General features: G+C 53.8%; 1 protein-coding gene and 1 long non-coding RNA gene across 2 annotated transcripts; one reads left to right on the forward strand and one right to left on the reverse strand.

Annotated features, from left to right (window-relative positions):
- The first annotated feature begins 4093 nt into the window (after positions 1 to 4093).
- On the forward strand, positions 4094 to 9396 carry LOC125283338 (leukocyte immunoglobulin-like receptor subfamily B member 4). The gene is given in 11 exon segments (XM_048224216.2): positions 4094 to 4157; positions 4310 to 4349; positions 4528 to 4808; positions 4956 to 5231; positions 5234 to 5257; positions 7090 to 7193; positions 7376 to 7464; positions 7544 to 7581; positions 7794 to 7846; positions 8599 to 8763; positions 8841 to 9396. Coding segments are annotated over 11 exon segments (1251 nt in total). The 5' UTR covers positions 4094 to 4123; the 3' UTR covers positions 8988 to 9396.
- Positions 9397 to 9601: 205 nt separating this feature from the next.
- LOC130544095 (uncharacterized) lies at positions 9602 to 15667 on the reverse strand. Its single transcript, XR_008960077.1, has 2 exons — positions 15580 to 15667; positions 9602 to 13537 (listed from the first exon to the last, which is right to left on the reverse strand). It is a non-coding gene; the product is annotated as an uncharacterized LOC130544095 (long non-coding RNA).
- Between the last annotated feature and the right edge of the window lie 35 nt (positions 15668 to 15702).

The raw sequence follows: 15702 nt of genomic DNA on the forward strand, positions 1-15702 counted from the left end.
CTCAGGGGCTCTTGTCTGGAAACACTAACAGAAATCATGATTTGCAAAACAGTCTCGTTACAAAGAGCAGAGCAGATCCACAGAATGTGCATTGCACTGTCCCCAGTGAGCGTGTTCTCACACCCGTGGCTGACGGTCCTGCTCTGCTCACTCCCGTGGGCGGTGTGAGCTTCATGTGATAATTCCATATACAGCATTTGGCATACCAGGTGACACCAAAGTTTGCCTTCAATTATTGCATTTGTTTTAAATATTCACTCTTTTAAGTTTATGTACAGTCTGCTTTCCATGTACGATAACAGCTAATATAAGCTTCATAGAACTCTCTGACTACAACAGTCCTTTGCTTTAATATTCCATTAACACTGGAAGAGGTGGTCACTTCTTCTGATGTGAAGACACCAAAATAAAGCTACAAGAAACAGGAGGAATCAGGGAAATATGACGCTACCAAAGGAAAAATCACATCTGCATCAGCTGACCCTGAAAACAATGGAGATGGGTGAACTGCTCCACGATTCAAACTAATTTTCTCTAAGAACCTCAGTGAACTCATCTTCCACCAGCGCCCAGGAATACAACTGACAAAGGAGTGTCTCTCCAATTAATGGTGTTGGGAAAAGGAGACGTCCACGTGCAGAAGATTGAGATCGACGCTCACCTCACGCCATATCACAAACATCAACCCGCATGGATTGAAGACGGAAACCTTAGACCTGAAACCATAAAACTACTAAAAAAAAAACATAAGGGAAAAGCCTCTTGACATCAATGTGGGCCATAATATTTTTTGGATATGACATCAAATACATAGGCAACAGAGACAAAAACAGACAAGTGGGATTTTCAAACCGAACACCTTCTGCTCGGCCAAGGGATCATCAACAGGGTGAAAAGGCAACTTACTGAACGGGAGAAAATACTTGCAAACCACCCATCTGCAAGGGATGGCTTTCAGATATACAAGGAACTCACACAACTCAGTGCAATAACAGCGATAATACTAATAACAACCTAAATGAAAATGGGCAAAGGACCTGAACAGGCATTTCTCAGAAGAAGACATCCACATGGCCGACGTGTACATGAAATGGTGCTCAGCATTCCTCAGCATCAGGGAAATGAAATCCAAGCCACAGTGACACACCAGCTCCCACCTGTCAGAATAGCTCTTATCCAAACAACAAGGTATAACAAGCTTTGGCAACAACGGGGAGAACACGGACCCCTTGTGCACTACTGGTGGGAGTGTAAATTGGTGTAGCCGTTGTGGAAGACCAGATGGAGTTTCCTCAAACAATTAAAAAGAAAGCAACCCTGGGATCCATGGGATCCAGCAATCCCACTTTGGAGTCTATGTCCACAGTAAGTGACATCGAGATCGCAAAGAGACAGCTGCACCCCCGCGCTCATTGCAGCATTATCCACCACGGCCAAGATATGGGAACAGCCTAAATGTCTTTCTACACATGAATGCATAAGGAAAATATGCTATTTATGGGAATGCAATGCTACTATACCTTGACAAAGGAAATTCCGTCGTCTGCGACAACCAGGGGGAACGGGGAGAACGTTGTGCAAAGTGACATAAGGAGGACACAGAAGGGCAAGTGCAGGGCGATCTCACTGATATGTGAAATCTCAAATAGGCAAACTCCTAGACACCCAGTAGAATAGTAGTTCCAGGGGCCGGGCGAAGGGAGGGATGGGGAGAGGTTGGTCAAGGGGTATCAAGGCTCAGTAACGCAGACGAGCAAGTTCTGGAGATCTAACGCACAGAGACGTGACTGGAGCTAACAATACCTACTGTATACTGCAAATTTGCTGAGAGCATAGGTCTTCCGTGTTCCTAGCACACACGTGCACACACACAGGCACACACACATGTGCTCGCTGTGTGACGTGCTGGATACATTAATTTGCTTAATCGTGGTGATCACTTCACAATGTATACATATTTCAAGACATCAAGTTACGTACCTGAAATATACACAACGTGCAGTTGGCATCTCTATCTCAATAAGGCTGAAACAATTTCGTTTCATTTAATGACACCAAGCATGGTTGGTTGTCATGTCATTTCTCATTTTAGGTCATCGCACTCGTATTTTATAAACATGTCGTTAACATTTTTCTGAACACGTGCTCGTTACCGTCTCCCTCCAGGTAAGACAAGATTCCAGTGACACGTCAGCTGGACTCTGAGTGCTCCCATATATATGTGTATATGTGCACACCTGCGTGTCTTTGTCCCTGTGTGTGCACGGGGGTGTGGGGATGCTGTGTGTGCAGCTGTGTCTGCCTCTGATATTTTCCAGTGCTTATGTTTTTACCATTTGTCCTTCATGCTGCCCCTCACCTTCTCCAGCCTGGGTTCCTATTCCAGCCTGGGTTCCTATTCCAGCCTGGGTTCCTATTCCAACCTGGGTTCCTGTTCTTTTTTTTTTTTTTAAGATCTATTTATTTATATGAGCGAGAGTGGGGAGGCAGGAGCAGAGGGAGAGGGACAGACAGACTCCAGGCTAGGTGCAGAGCTTGACATTGGACTTGACCCGGACCTCGATCCCACAGCCCTGAGATCATGACCTGAGCCGAAATCGAGAGTCAGATGCTTTAAGCCACTGAACACACAAGCGCCCCCTGGGTTCCTGCTCCAACTGCACTTGGCATTTCACTCACCGACAGTGAAAATATTCAACTACCTAAAAACTGTCAGTCTGCAAACGCCTTCTCTCCCGTTCTCTATAACAAGTTGCTTGGAAACCTATTGTCCTTTCCTCGTGTGAGTGTATGACTCCAGTCCTGGGAGAGGAAGCTACTTCTGGGGGTTAAGGGAGCCAGTCCCAAAGCCCTTCTTGTCTCTCGTGAGGAGGCAGCCCGACCTTCTCTTGGAGCCCGGACCAGTCTCCAGAGAGAGGACCCTGGGGTACCCTCTGTGACCACACTGGTGGAAACATCCTCCCTACGAGCCCTCCCAGGTCCCAGGCACCAGTGGGGACTCAGCTTAGTTCTCTGTTCTCTGCTGCAGTTCCACCCCCATCTGGAAATCCATTTCCGTTTCTTGCCCGTGTCTGTGGCTGCATATTTCCGACGTACTGTGAGCGGCAGTCCTGGTATTCCGAGCAGACAAGGTCTCCAGTGGGTGCACGGAGCAGCCACCTGACGGCAGAGTCTGGCCCCAGGACCCCGTCACCGCAACAGGACCCCCGGCCCATGCTCCTCTCACCTGGTCTGAAAACATTAGAGACATTTCTCCCGCGATCCTGACACCAAATCCCCACTATCACTGGGGGGTGATTTCAGGACGACATGCACCAGGTGGGAACTCAGAGTAAGGACATTACTGCCCAAGGTTATGGGGGCAGTGGACGATCCAGGAAGAGTTCAAGGACGACCCACTTTCCTTCAGAATCAGAGCTCTGGCCCAAATACACGTGCCGTAATGCTTACATGCAGGACCCCCCAGGGTGGGGGAAGACGGCTCTGTCCCAGAAACAAGGGGCACCAAGGAGCCAGGAGGACACACTGGTGAGTTCCCAGGAAGGGATGAGGGAGGGTGGACAATGTCAGAGCAAAATAGAGAAGTTCAAGCAGGTTGCGACAGAGAGAAAGCACTGCTCTGGGGTCAGAGGGGAGCTGGATTTCCTTCTGTATTTGTCCGTATTTCTCCTTTGGGCTCATTACAAGGGTGACCTTGACCTGAGCCATTCAGAGACATCAGACGTGTGTCTGTGCTCACATGAGCTCCCCACACAGCAGGAACCCGCGTCCCCTGCAGCATCTCCGGGGTCCGGGCACCCTGTCCATGGTGAGGACCCCAAGGATGTGCCGAAGATGCAGGAGACCCCATGGGGGAGGCTCCGGGAGGGAAGGACATGCCCTTGTCTCCTCCCCTGGATGGGGCGTCTCAGGAAGCCTCAGGGTCCACTTGCTGCAGCGTCATGGACACCAGAGCCAGGCTAGGTCCTTGGGGAAGGGCTGTTCCCCTTCCTTTGGGGGAGCTGACATGACAACCCATACAGGGAGGACCGGCCTCCATGTGGTCACACTCTGTGTGTCTGCCTGTCCTGCGGTCACAGTGGGCCCTCCATCTGCCGAGCCAGAACCAGAGAGGGGAGACGCCATGACCTCCACCCTAATGGCCCTGCTCTGTCTCGGTGAGATTTGAGGAGCAGAGGGGACACCCTAGTCTGGGAGGGACTTGACGCACAGCCCGGCCCTGGTCTCAGACCCAGGGTCAAGAGGCTCATGGGGAAGAGGGGTTCTGCTCAGGATTCGGGGCACAGCTCTCACGGGGACTCTCTTCCAGAGCTGAGTGTGGGCCCCATGACCCGAGTGCATGCAGGTGAGTCTGTCCCCAGGAGTCCCAGTCCCACCTCCTCACGGGGGCAGGGGCCACCCACCAGGCAGTGGGGGACGGAGATCAGCAGTTCTGGGCTGACAGAGGGGGGACGTCTGGGGGTTTGGGCTGAGCTGGGACCTGGAGGTGGGGAAGGTCTTGTGACCCAGCCTCTGTTTCCTTCCAAGAACTCTCACCAAACCCACCATCTGGGCTGAGCCAGGCTCTGTGATCCCCAGGGGGACTCCTGTGACCATCTGGTGTCAGGGGAGCCTGGAGGCCTGGGAGTACCGCCTGCTTAATGAGGGACACTCAGGGTCCTGGGACACACAGATGCTACTGTAGTCCAGGGACAAGGCCAAGTTCACCACATACATGACAGTTGTATATGCAGGACGATATCGCTGTGACTATCTCAGTCCCACCGGCTGGTCAGAGCCCAGTGAACCCCTGGAGCTGGTGGTGACAGGTGCGAGCCCAATCAGGGTCCAGGCCCCAGGCTCTGTCCTCAGGAAGGGGGTCTGCTCTCAGGGTGTCTCCCTCTCACAGCCGAGCCCTGGGGATCATGTGGGGGGATCTGAGCCCCATTTAACACCGCCCCCTCCTCCTCTCCTAGGATCCCATGGCAAACCCCAGCTCTCAGCCCTGCCCAGCCCTGTCGTGGCCTCAGGAGGGAACGTGACCCTCCAGTGTGCCTCACGGTTAGGATTCAACAGGTTTGTCCTGATGAAGGAAGGAGAACGCCAGCCCTCCTCGACCCTGGACTCCCAGCGAGCCCCCAGTGGGCAGTTCCAGGCTCTGTTCCCTGTGGGCCCCGTGACCCCCAGCCTCAGGGGGACGTTCAGATGCTACGGTTATTACAACAACACCCCCCAGATATGGTCCTACCCCAGTGACCCCTGGAGCTGCTGGTCTCAGGTGAGGGAGTCTGACTGTTGCACCGTCCGTGTTTTGAGGCACCAGACAGGTTACGGGGGCTCTGCTCCCAGGGGAGCCCCAGATGAGAGGGTCGGGTGAGGGGACCACGGGGCTCAAAGGTCAGAGACACAGAGGGTGAGGGACAGTGAGACCTGGGGGTCAGGATGGGAGAAGGGAGGTTTGGGAAGAATCAGCCCCTGAGATCCATGGCTGATCTTCTCCCAGGTATGTCGGGGAAGCCCTCCCTCCTGACCCAGGAGGGCCCTGTCGTGACCTCTGGACAGAGCCTGCCCCTCCAGTGTCGCTCTGATGTCGGCTACGACAGATTCGCTCTGTCCAAGGAGGGGGCACGTGACCCTCTCCAGCTCCTTGGCTGGCAGCCCCAGGCTGGGCTCTCTGGGGCTGACTTCCCCCTGGGCCCTGTGAGACCCTCCCTCGGGGGCCAGTACACGTGCTCTGGTGGACACAGCCTCTCGTCCGAGTGGTCGGCCCCCAGTGACCCCGTAGACCTACAGGTGCTTCGGCTCCTCCAGCTCCTCCCCCCACCTGCTGTCACAGCCCAGTAACTCCCTGGAGCTGCGGGTCTCAGGCGAGGGGCCCCTGACCCTGTCCCCTCTATGTCCCAACATTGTCTTCAGGGCCCTGTGCCCAGGAGGGCTCTGGCCTGAGATGGGAGTGAGGGGGCTCCAAGGGAGGGTCACCAGAGGGGTCCACCCCTCTCAGTGCAGGAGGGAAATGGGGCCCTCCCACCCCTGCCCTGTCCTTCGCCCCCATCATCAGAATTCTCCAGGTGGTGGAGGAGGACCTTGGGGATACATGAGGGAAAAGAGTGTGAGCAGAGACAGGGTCTCTCGGGGGAGCTCCAGCCCCACCCCCACACTCCTGTCCTTTCGCCCAGGATGGTCTAGAGACCCCTGCCCTCCACCCACAGGGCCAGGCTCCACAGCTGGTGAGTCCCAGGGGCCGCTGTCCGGGGGCTTTTCTCCCAGTGTCTCAGAGATGCCAGGGGGACGACGGGACTCCAGGGGCTCTGAGGCTGTGGAGGAGGGCTGGGTTGCTCATGGCAGAGGGAGAGGGTGAACCCCCAGGTCGGGAGGAGCAGCCAGGTGCAGTGGGGAGTGTGGCAGGCCCCGCCCCTCCCCCTCCTGACCCCAGGAGGCTCTGAGGGTGAGGCTTTCTGTCAGGAGTGGTGGGAGGGTCCATGGGGAACAGGGGCTGAGTTACCCCCTCAGTTCAGGGACCTCTGGAGTCGCTGGCTTGCACATGCCCCTCCCCTGTGTGGGCCTCAGTTTCCGCAAGTGTAAAGGAGAGAGTCGTGGCCTAGAATAGATTTCCCCTCAGTTCTGACCGTGGCTCTGATCCTGGGAGAGGAGGCTCAGGGGGAAGTCCCCACGTCATGAGCTATGGGGGGGTACTGTCCCTCTGCAGCACTGATGGTGACATTGTAGGGGGAGGGGAGGAGCACAATGGCTGGGGGCGTTCAGGTCGAAAGGGAATCCGGAAGGACCCTCAGCTCCAGAAGATGCTGGGACAGGCCCTGCCCCCAGATGAGGAGCCCAGAGCCCCGAGCTGGTGTCCACACAGGGGACAGCATGAGGAGAGCACAGGGAAGCCACAGCCCTGGTTCCAGCCCCAGCCCTGCCGCCTCCATGCTGGGCGACCTGGGACACGTGAATGACCTCTCTGCGCCTCAGTTTCCTGTCTGTGCAGTGGGTAGGAGGGGCGGCGATCCCCTGCTGCAGGGCTGTTGGCAGGGTCAGAGGTGAATGCACACAGCAGGTGCTCAGTGAAATGCCATCGTTGGCTCAGTCATGGTGCGGCTCGTGCCCAAGGTCCCCACTGGTACCTGTACGTCCTCATCGGGGCCGCGGTGGCCTTCGTCCTGCTGCTCAGCCTCCTCGTCCTCCTCCTGGTCCGACACCGGCGTCGGGGCAAAGGCAGGAAGCGGGGTGAGAAGGGAAGGGGGTGACAGGCCCTGGGGGGTGGAAGCTGCCCCGTGGGCCGACCGAGGGTGGGCTCAGGGCAGCGGCCAGAGGGAAACCAGGGAGGTGGGAAAGGCTGGTGTAGAAAGACACTTGCAGAATCTCAGGCTCCTTCCCTGGCATCACATGGGGGGGTCGTAACCTCCCGGCCCAGAGGGAGGCTGATTCCCAACGCCCTGCAGGGGCTGCAGATCCGGAGGCCAAGGACAGAGGCCAGCAGAACAGGTAACTCCCGCCCGCATACCCCCAGACTCCCACCCACCCGCCCCCTCGATGCTCCCCTAACACCCCGTCTCCTCCCCAGATCCAGCCCGGCTGCTGCCGCCCAGGAGGAGAGCCTATGTGAGAGGAAGGGGGCCGCCCTGGGGGTGGGCTGGGAGGGTCTGGGGTAGGGGGTGAGGACCGAATTCCCACATGCACGACCTCGGCACCTCACCCCACTGCTGAGCCCCCTGGATCACAGCGGCCCCGTCTGGGAGCGGGGCGGGGTCTGCAGCCCTGAGAGGAGAGCTCAGGGGACCTTGCCAAGAGGTACCCCCGTTCTGCCCCCGCAGATGCTGCCGTGGGAGACACACAGCCTGAGGAGGGGGTGCAGCCGGAGCATCAGGTGAGACCCCCGCTCTCGTGCAGACCCCAGGGCCCCCGTGGTGCCAAACTAATCCAGTGGCCACTCTGTCCTCACACCACCCCGTCTCAGCATGGTCCCACAGAGGCCCTCTCCCTCCCTGGGTGCCCTGGCTCATCCTGCTGTGACCTCGTGGGGCCTCGTCTGTGCTCCCCTCGCCTGGCTCCCCATCCACTGTCTGACTTCTGGTTGTTGGGGTGCATGCCCAGGTCTCAAGACGGTGCATGAAGAAATGAATCCCCCACAGGTCTCTAGGCCCCTTTCATTCATTCACCCAGCAAATGGGCACAGGGAGCCCACATTTACCACGCCCCCCCAGTGCTGTAGGCACAGCAGTGAGCAAATCTGACCCGTCCTCCATGAGCTCACCTTGTGGGTGATGGACAGTAGGCAAGGAAGTGGGCAGCGTCCTCGAGTGCAAAGTGTGGCCAAGGAAAATAAACCAAGAGAAGGGGGTAGCAGGTGCAAAGGTCCTGAGGCAGCAACATGCTTTATCAGGAACATGGGCCATGTGGCTGGAGCCAAATGAGCAAGAAACAATGTCAGGAGTAGAGTCAGAGCCGTAGAAAGCATCACACGCTCCAAGGCTCAGGCAGCCCCTGGAAAGCCCACCAGGAAAGTGACCTAATCTGCCTGAAAGTTTGAAAGCATCACTCCAGCAGTAGTGTGGAAAATTGTCTGAGGCGGTGGAGTGGCACCAAGCAGACAAACTTCCCCGCACTGTCTGTCCGCAGCAGAACACACAGGATGACGACCCCCAGGGAGGGACGTACGCCCAGGTGAGCCACTCAAGATAAACACTCAGACGGGGCCTGGCCACTTCTCCTTCCCCCATGTCGGGGGGATTGCTGGACTCAGGGGACAGACAGGCAGAGGAAGAGGGGCAGACGGACTGTCAGGTGGGTCCCTTCTTCTCTGAGTCCCCAGGCTCCCCCCACCCAACCACGTACCTCCCCTGTCACTCTCCCCACAACAGGCTGCTGCATCTGACGTCCCAGAGGATGTGACCTACGGCCAGGTGAACTGCTTGACCCTCGGACGGGAGACAAGTGCATCCCCTCCCTCCCAATCAGGAGAGCCCCCAGCAGAGCCCAGCGTGTATGCTGCTCTGGCCATCCACTAGCCCAGGAAGGACGCAGACCCCGCACTCCAGGGAGGGGGACTGCAGGGACCCTGGAGGGCACAGGAGCTGCCCACAGCGCGTGCCACCTAATGACCCCAGCCAGCCTGGACTCCTCACGCGGACCAGTAGGAGCCCCCGGGACCCTCTGGGAGTCGCCAGATTCTTCCGTCGAAGAGAGTAATATCCCTACACCATGGGAATCAAAGGAACGGACTACTCAACAATCCATGAATGAAATGAGAAAACCAAAATGGAAATGAGAGAATGTTTACACTGAAGGACAATGGAAATGTTACACGTCAAACCTATGAAATGGGAAAATAAAGAACCAAGTCAATGATCCAAGCTATCCAAGAATTTAGAAAAAGATAGCAAATTATTCCAAATGAACATAGAAGGAGGGAAATTACAGTGTAAGAGAAGCTACTAATGAGGACAAACAAAAAATAGAAAAGAATCAATAAAGCCCAAAATGTTCATTTGTGTAAATATTCATAACATGTATAAATCCTCGCCACAATGTCAAGGACCAGAGAGAGATCGAGAGAAGGCACACGCACATCACCATGATCAGGACTGCATCACATCCTACAGACTTTAAATCAATAACAGAGTTTCTTATGTTCACTTTTATTAGTTATTATAATATTATGAACAATTTTATGCCAAAATATTAGAAAATGTATATGAAACAGACAAAATCCTCAAAAATACAGGTTACCAAAATGATGGACACAGGGATAAATAGAAAATCTGAATTGCTGTATGCGTAAAACATGGTGACTATGTAATTCAAGTTTTTCCCACAGTGTGAGCTAAGTCTGGAACTTTCACTGGTGAATGCCTCCAAATACTGGTGCACTCGTGAAACACACACACACACACCCAGATGCATGAACACACCTGCATACATACACTGAACACACGTGAACACACATGCGCACACATACACATGTGGACACACCCACATACACACAAACACGCGAACACAGAGACACGCCTACACACATGAACATGTGGGCACACACTGACATGCATGCATGCACACGAACATGTGAACACACGAGAAACAGACACATGCATGTGAACACGCATGCACACGGACATGCCTGCATGTCTGAACACATGGACACACATGACCACGTGGGACACACATACACACATGAACATGTGAACACATGCGGACATGGGGGCATGCCTTCACGTGTGAGCATGCGAGCACACATGTGAATACACGCGTGCACATACACGTACCAGACTTACACAGGCTTCCCCTCAGAATAGAGAGAGAGGGAATACTTCCCCAGCACATTTTATCAGGCCAGAAAAACAAAAATTGACACAAAACCTGACAAGAAGAGCCATCCAATTAAATAAAGGGGGAAAAAACGTGATAAGCGCTGAACGGATAGAATAGGGACTCTGCCTGGCTGTTTCAGCCGGGACACCCCAGCTGAGGGGGCTGGATGTTGTAAGTGCCCGATTTGAGGTTACTTTGCCTAATTGTCATTTGTTGCCTATTATTTCCTTCACCTATGTGTACGTTCCTTTCCTCTTCCATTAGATTTCTATAAAAATAAAGTTTTCTTTCCTCTTTGAAACTGAATGAATGAATGAATGAATGAATAAAACAGTATTGATTATTCATGGATCACAAAATTGTATGCATGGGCTATCCAAAATAATGTAAAGACCTATTCTATTACTCTAGTTTGAAAAGGATTTATGCCACGTCACCGGAAACATCATCAATATACAAAAATCAATTGCATTTCGGAGGTCCAGTTTGGGACCAAGAGGAAATGGACGTATGTTTCCCTACGGACCCCGTAAATCACAGCAGAAACTCCCACACGATATAAACAAGAAACGTAAGAGCACTCTGAAAAGTAGAGCGAAGGCGGCCGCCGGGCTGAGACTGTGAAGACCCCAGGAATGGCACAGCAGGTGTCACAGGAAGGCACGTGGGCCATCTGGACTGAGGCTTCCCCCTGGCAGTAATGAGTCAGCACCCCAGCAATGTGCCAAGGTCTCTGAGACAGAGATTTAAATAAGATCCAGACCCTCAAAACATCATATCCAAACTGACCAGGTTTCCATAAAAAAAAAAAAACAACCACTCATCATGCCAAGAACCAGGAAAATCTCCTGTGGAGTGAGAAGGAGCACGGTCTGCAGCTGCGAGCTCTCAGATGACACAGGCCGTTTCCTGACAAGGGCTCTGAGGTCGATGTACTGGAAATACTTCGAGGAGCCATTGCATACACACGCCCTTCAGATACATCGAAAAATAAATAGAAAATCTCAGCAAAGAAATAGGAAATATATAATGAAGAGCAAAAATGGAGATTTTAGATGGGAAAAAATGCAGAAATCAAAATAAAAATCCCCACGGATGGATGGGCTTGCGGCCGAGTGGAGAGCACAGAGAAGATGAAGGAGCAACGACAGAAAGTACTCGGTCTGAACGATGGGAGGGAACACACTAGGGAAGGAGACCCGTGGGACTGTTAGCAGATCTACCCTCCGTGATCACAGTCCCAGAAACGGACAAGAAACGGGACTGAAAAACAATTCAAGAAATAATGTCTGAGGGTCGCCTGGCTGGCTCCGTTGGAAGAGTGTGCAACTCTTGATCTCGGGGTTGTGAGTTTGAGCCCGATGTTGGGTGTAGAGATTTAAAAATAAAATCTGGAAGAAGGAGGAGAAGGAGGAGAAAGAGGAGGAGGAGGAGAAGGAGAAGAAGGAAGAAATAATGTCTAAAATTTCTCCAAATTCGGCAACGGTGATTCATGAAAACTCAGTGAACCCCAAACACGATAAGCCCGGAGAAACCCGTGTTGAGGTTTCAAACATTGGCAGCAAAGCAAACATACACCAATTATCATCCGATGATGTTCGCATATTCTGTTAATCTACTGACATTTTAAGATACAAGGATAAATTTAAGTCTTACTTTAATTCCCCAGAGCTCACAAAGTGTTGCGAGATGATTGAATTCCATGCAATGGAGGCACGTTTCATCTTATCACACTTCACTTTATGGCGATTCACAGATATTGCGATTTTTACAGATCGAAGGTCTGTGCCAACCCTGAGTCCAGCAACCCTATCGGTGCTGTTTTTCCAACTTTTGCTCACTTCGTGTCTCTGGCTCACATTTGGTAAGTATCCCAATATTGCAAGCTTCATCATCATTATTGTATTTGTGACGGTGATCTGTGATCAGTGATCTGTGACGTCACTACTGTCGTCGTTTTGGGGCACCACAGGCCACACCCACATAAGATGTCAAACTTAATAACCGTGTGCGCGCACTGCTCCACCAACCGACCGCTCCCCGTCTCCCTCCCTCTCCCCGCAACCCCTGTTCGCTGAGACACAGCAGTATTGAGATGAGGCCAGTTAATACCCTACGGCGGCCTGCAAGTGTCCCCGTGAAAGGAAGAGCTGCGTGGGTCTCACTCTCCATCAAAAGCTAGAAGTGACTAAGCTTAGGGAGCAGGGCGTGTGGGAGGCCCGCCCAGGCCCAACTCTAGGTCTGCGGTGCCGAACAGCCCAGCTGTAAATGCAGAGGGAAAGTTCGTGAAGGATACTGAAAGAGCTCACCCAGAGCCCGGCCCTGACTTCCTTCAATCCTGCGAAGGCCGAGAGAGGCGCGGAGGCTGCAGAAGACCAGTTTGAGGCTGGCCCAGGCGGTTCAGGAGGTGGAAGGAAAGAAGCCGTCTCAGGGAACGTGCGAGGTGAAGCAGCCCGCGCTGGTAGAGAAGCTGCGGCAAGCTACCCAGAGCGAGCTGAGATATCCGGGAAGGTGGCTACACGAAACACAGATTTCCAGTGTAGACAGAACAGCCTCCTACCACATAGGATGCCGTGTGGGCTCTCATCACTAGAGAGAAGTCAGTGCCTGGCTTCAGAGCCTCAGAGGACAGGCTGACCCCTGTCAGGGGCTGAGGCAGCTGCTGGCTTCACGTCGGAGCCGGTGCTCGGAGACCATTCTGAGAATCGCAGGGCCCTTGAGCGTGACGCGAAATCCCCTCTGCCTGCGCTCCGTAAATGGCACAGCAAAGCCTGGAGACGGCACAGCTCCTCACAACACGGCCACTGACTATTTTAAGCCCGCTCTTGAGACCTACTGCTCAGAGGAAGAAAAAGAACCCTTGCACCTGGTGACGATGCCCCTGGTGACCCAGGAGCTCTGATGGGGATGCCCGACGAGAGGAATGCTGTGTTCGGGCCTGCTAACACAACACCCGTCCTGCAGCCCATGGATCAAGGAGTCATTTCCACTTTCAAGTCTTAGCATAATAAAATACGTTTTGTAAGGCTGTAGCTGCCTTAGATGGTGGGTCCTCTGATGGATCTGGGCAAAGTCAACTGAAGACCTTCTGGAAAAGATTCAGCATTCTAGACGCCATCAAGAGCACTTGTGATTTGGGGCGCCTGGGTGGCTCAGTCGGTTAAGTGTCCGACCCTTGATCTCAGCTCAGGTCTTGATCTCAGGGCCGTGAGTTCAAGCTCTGCGTTGGACTCTAAGCCTGTGGGGCCTACTTTAAAAAAAAAAAAAAAAAGGAACATTTGTAATTCATGGGAAGAGCTCAAAATATCCACATTAACGGGAGTTTGGGAGAGTGGATTCCAGCCTCATGGATGACTTTGAGGGGTTCAAGACTTCAGGAGAGGAAGTCGCTACAGATGCGGTGGAACCAGCAGGAGAACCTGAACTGGATGTGGAGCCTGAAGAAGGGACTGAATGGCTGCAAGCTCGCGGTCAGACGTGAGCCGATGAGGAGCTGCTGCTGGAGGAGCAGGGGAAGGGGCTCCCGGGTTGGAATGTGCTCCTGAAGATGCCGTGGATTGTTGGCATGACAACAGAGGCGTCAGGATATCACATGCACTGATCGGGCCGCAGCAGGGTTTGAGAGCATCGACTCTGATTCTGAAAGCAGTTCTCCTGTGGGCAAAACGCTATCACACAGCATCACCTGCCACAGAGATGTTGTGACAGGAAGAATCAACCGATGTGGCCAACCTCACTGTTATTTTAAGAAGTTGCCGCAGCCCCCTCGTCTTCAGCACTCACCACCCTGACCAGACAGCAGCCAGCAACACGGAGGAGACAATGTCACAGGATTTTTGTTCCTTTAGTGCCCGCGTTTCTTGGTTACGCTGCTTTGGAGAATGAAGAGGCAGACCAGAGAGCTGGGCAGCCAAGCAGTTTATTGAGTGATGGTACAAAGCTCCCAGAGAGGGAGAGCACCCAAGCAGGTTGCTGTTTTGGAGTTCAAATCCAGGGGTTTTATAAGGTCCTTCAAAGAACTATCTCAAGCATCCTGAGAGTGGGCCCCTGTGGACTGGCCACTAAGGTGTGCCAGTCAGGGCTCTGACCGTGCACCCGTCTACCTGTCGGGTTATTGTTGGCTTGTTGATGGTCTTTTGGGCTGATATCTGGAGACTAACTGCCTCAACTTGTGATAGTGACCAATGTATCATGGTTAATTGTTTTGTTTCAGGATGTTCTGCAAAAGTCGCTTCTGCAGAAACTGCTAGACAGGAGGCTATGGTGGTCTTAAGCTGCAAAACAGGATGCTAGTGCGGTTTTGTCTCAACTGTCCTGGCTCCCTGTTTTCTTACTGGGGACCCTGGCCGGACTACTTAAGTGTCCAATTAACTCCTAACAGCAAGACTCTCCAGCAGCAGAAAGATTACCGCTTGCTGAAAGCTCAGAAGATGATTAGCATTTGCTAGCAATAAAGTATTTTTAAAATTAAGGTGTGTGTACATTGCGGGGTTTTTAGACATAATGCTATTGCACACTTAGTAGACCACCGTATAATGTGAACAGAACTTTTAGATGCACGGGGAAACGAAAAATTCATTTGATTTGCTTACTGCAATATCTGCTTTCTTGGTGGTCTGGAACTAACCCCCCAGTGTCTCCGAGGTGTGCCTGCAATCCTAGAGCCTGTGTGAGGGTAAGAGGTCCAGAAAGGAGGTCAAGACACTGTGCAAGCTCCTGCAGGTGATCAAAGGCGCCAAGGTGGAGCAGGATCGATTGCATGGAAATTTCAGAACATTTCCCCTGCTCTGGAAACCCAAAGAAAACCTCAAGATGCGAACTGCGGTTTTTGGTGAAGGAATGAGGCCCACGGTGCGGGAGGGCGACTTCCACCTAGCGGGAGCGGCAGACACCAGCTCAGTTGTTCCAGGTGAGGCCTGATTCCTGGACGCTCGGGAGGCAGGACTGCAATCCCGTGGGGACGCGAAGGCGCGCAATGCGCGCTCGGGCAGGACACCCACGCGCCTCGGAGGCCTGGCCTCTGCACCTGCTGCCCAGACGGGTGTGCAGCCAGCGGGCGCAGGGCCGGGCGGCTGCCAGCCGAGCCTCAGGCGGACGCCACTCCGGCATGAGAGCCGAGGACATCTGGATTCAGGAACTAACGGGGCCTTTCCTGGAAGATCGCCCTCGGGGTGTGGTGGTGGTGGGGGGTAATCTTTCCACGGAGCGGGGGCGCCTGCGGCCCAGAGAAGAAGGACATCACCTGGCGACTCTCAGCCTCGCCAGCGGGACAGGGGCCGAAACAACACCCACCTCCCAGCGCGCGACCCGCGGCTGCGCGGGGCACGGTCGTCCGGCTCAGCTCGCCGCTCTGGCCCGACCTGTCGTCTCGAATGCGTTTGCGTCCGCTAACGCCTCTTCTGATTGGTGCAGACG

Source organism: Ursus arctos, unplaced genomic scaffold (assembly GCF_023065955.2).
Source record: "Ursus arctos isolate Adak ecotype North America unplaced genomic scaffold, UrsArc2.0 scaffold_19, whole genome shotgun sequence".
Classification (NCBI taxonomy): domain Eukaryota; kingdom Metazoa; phylum Chordata; class Mammalia; order Carnivora; family Ursidae; genus Ursus; species Ursus arctos.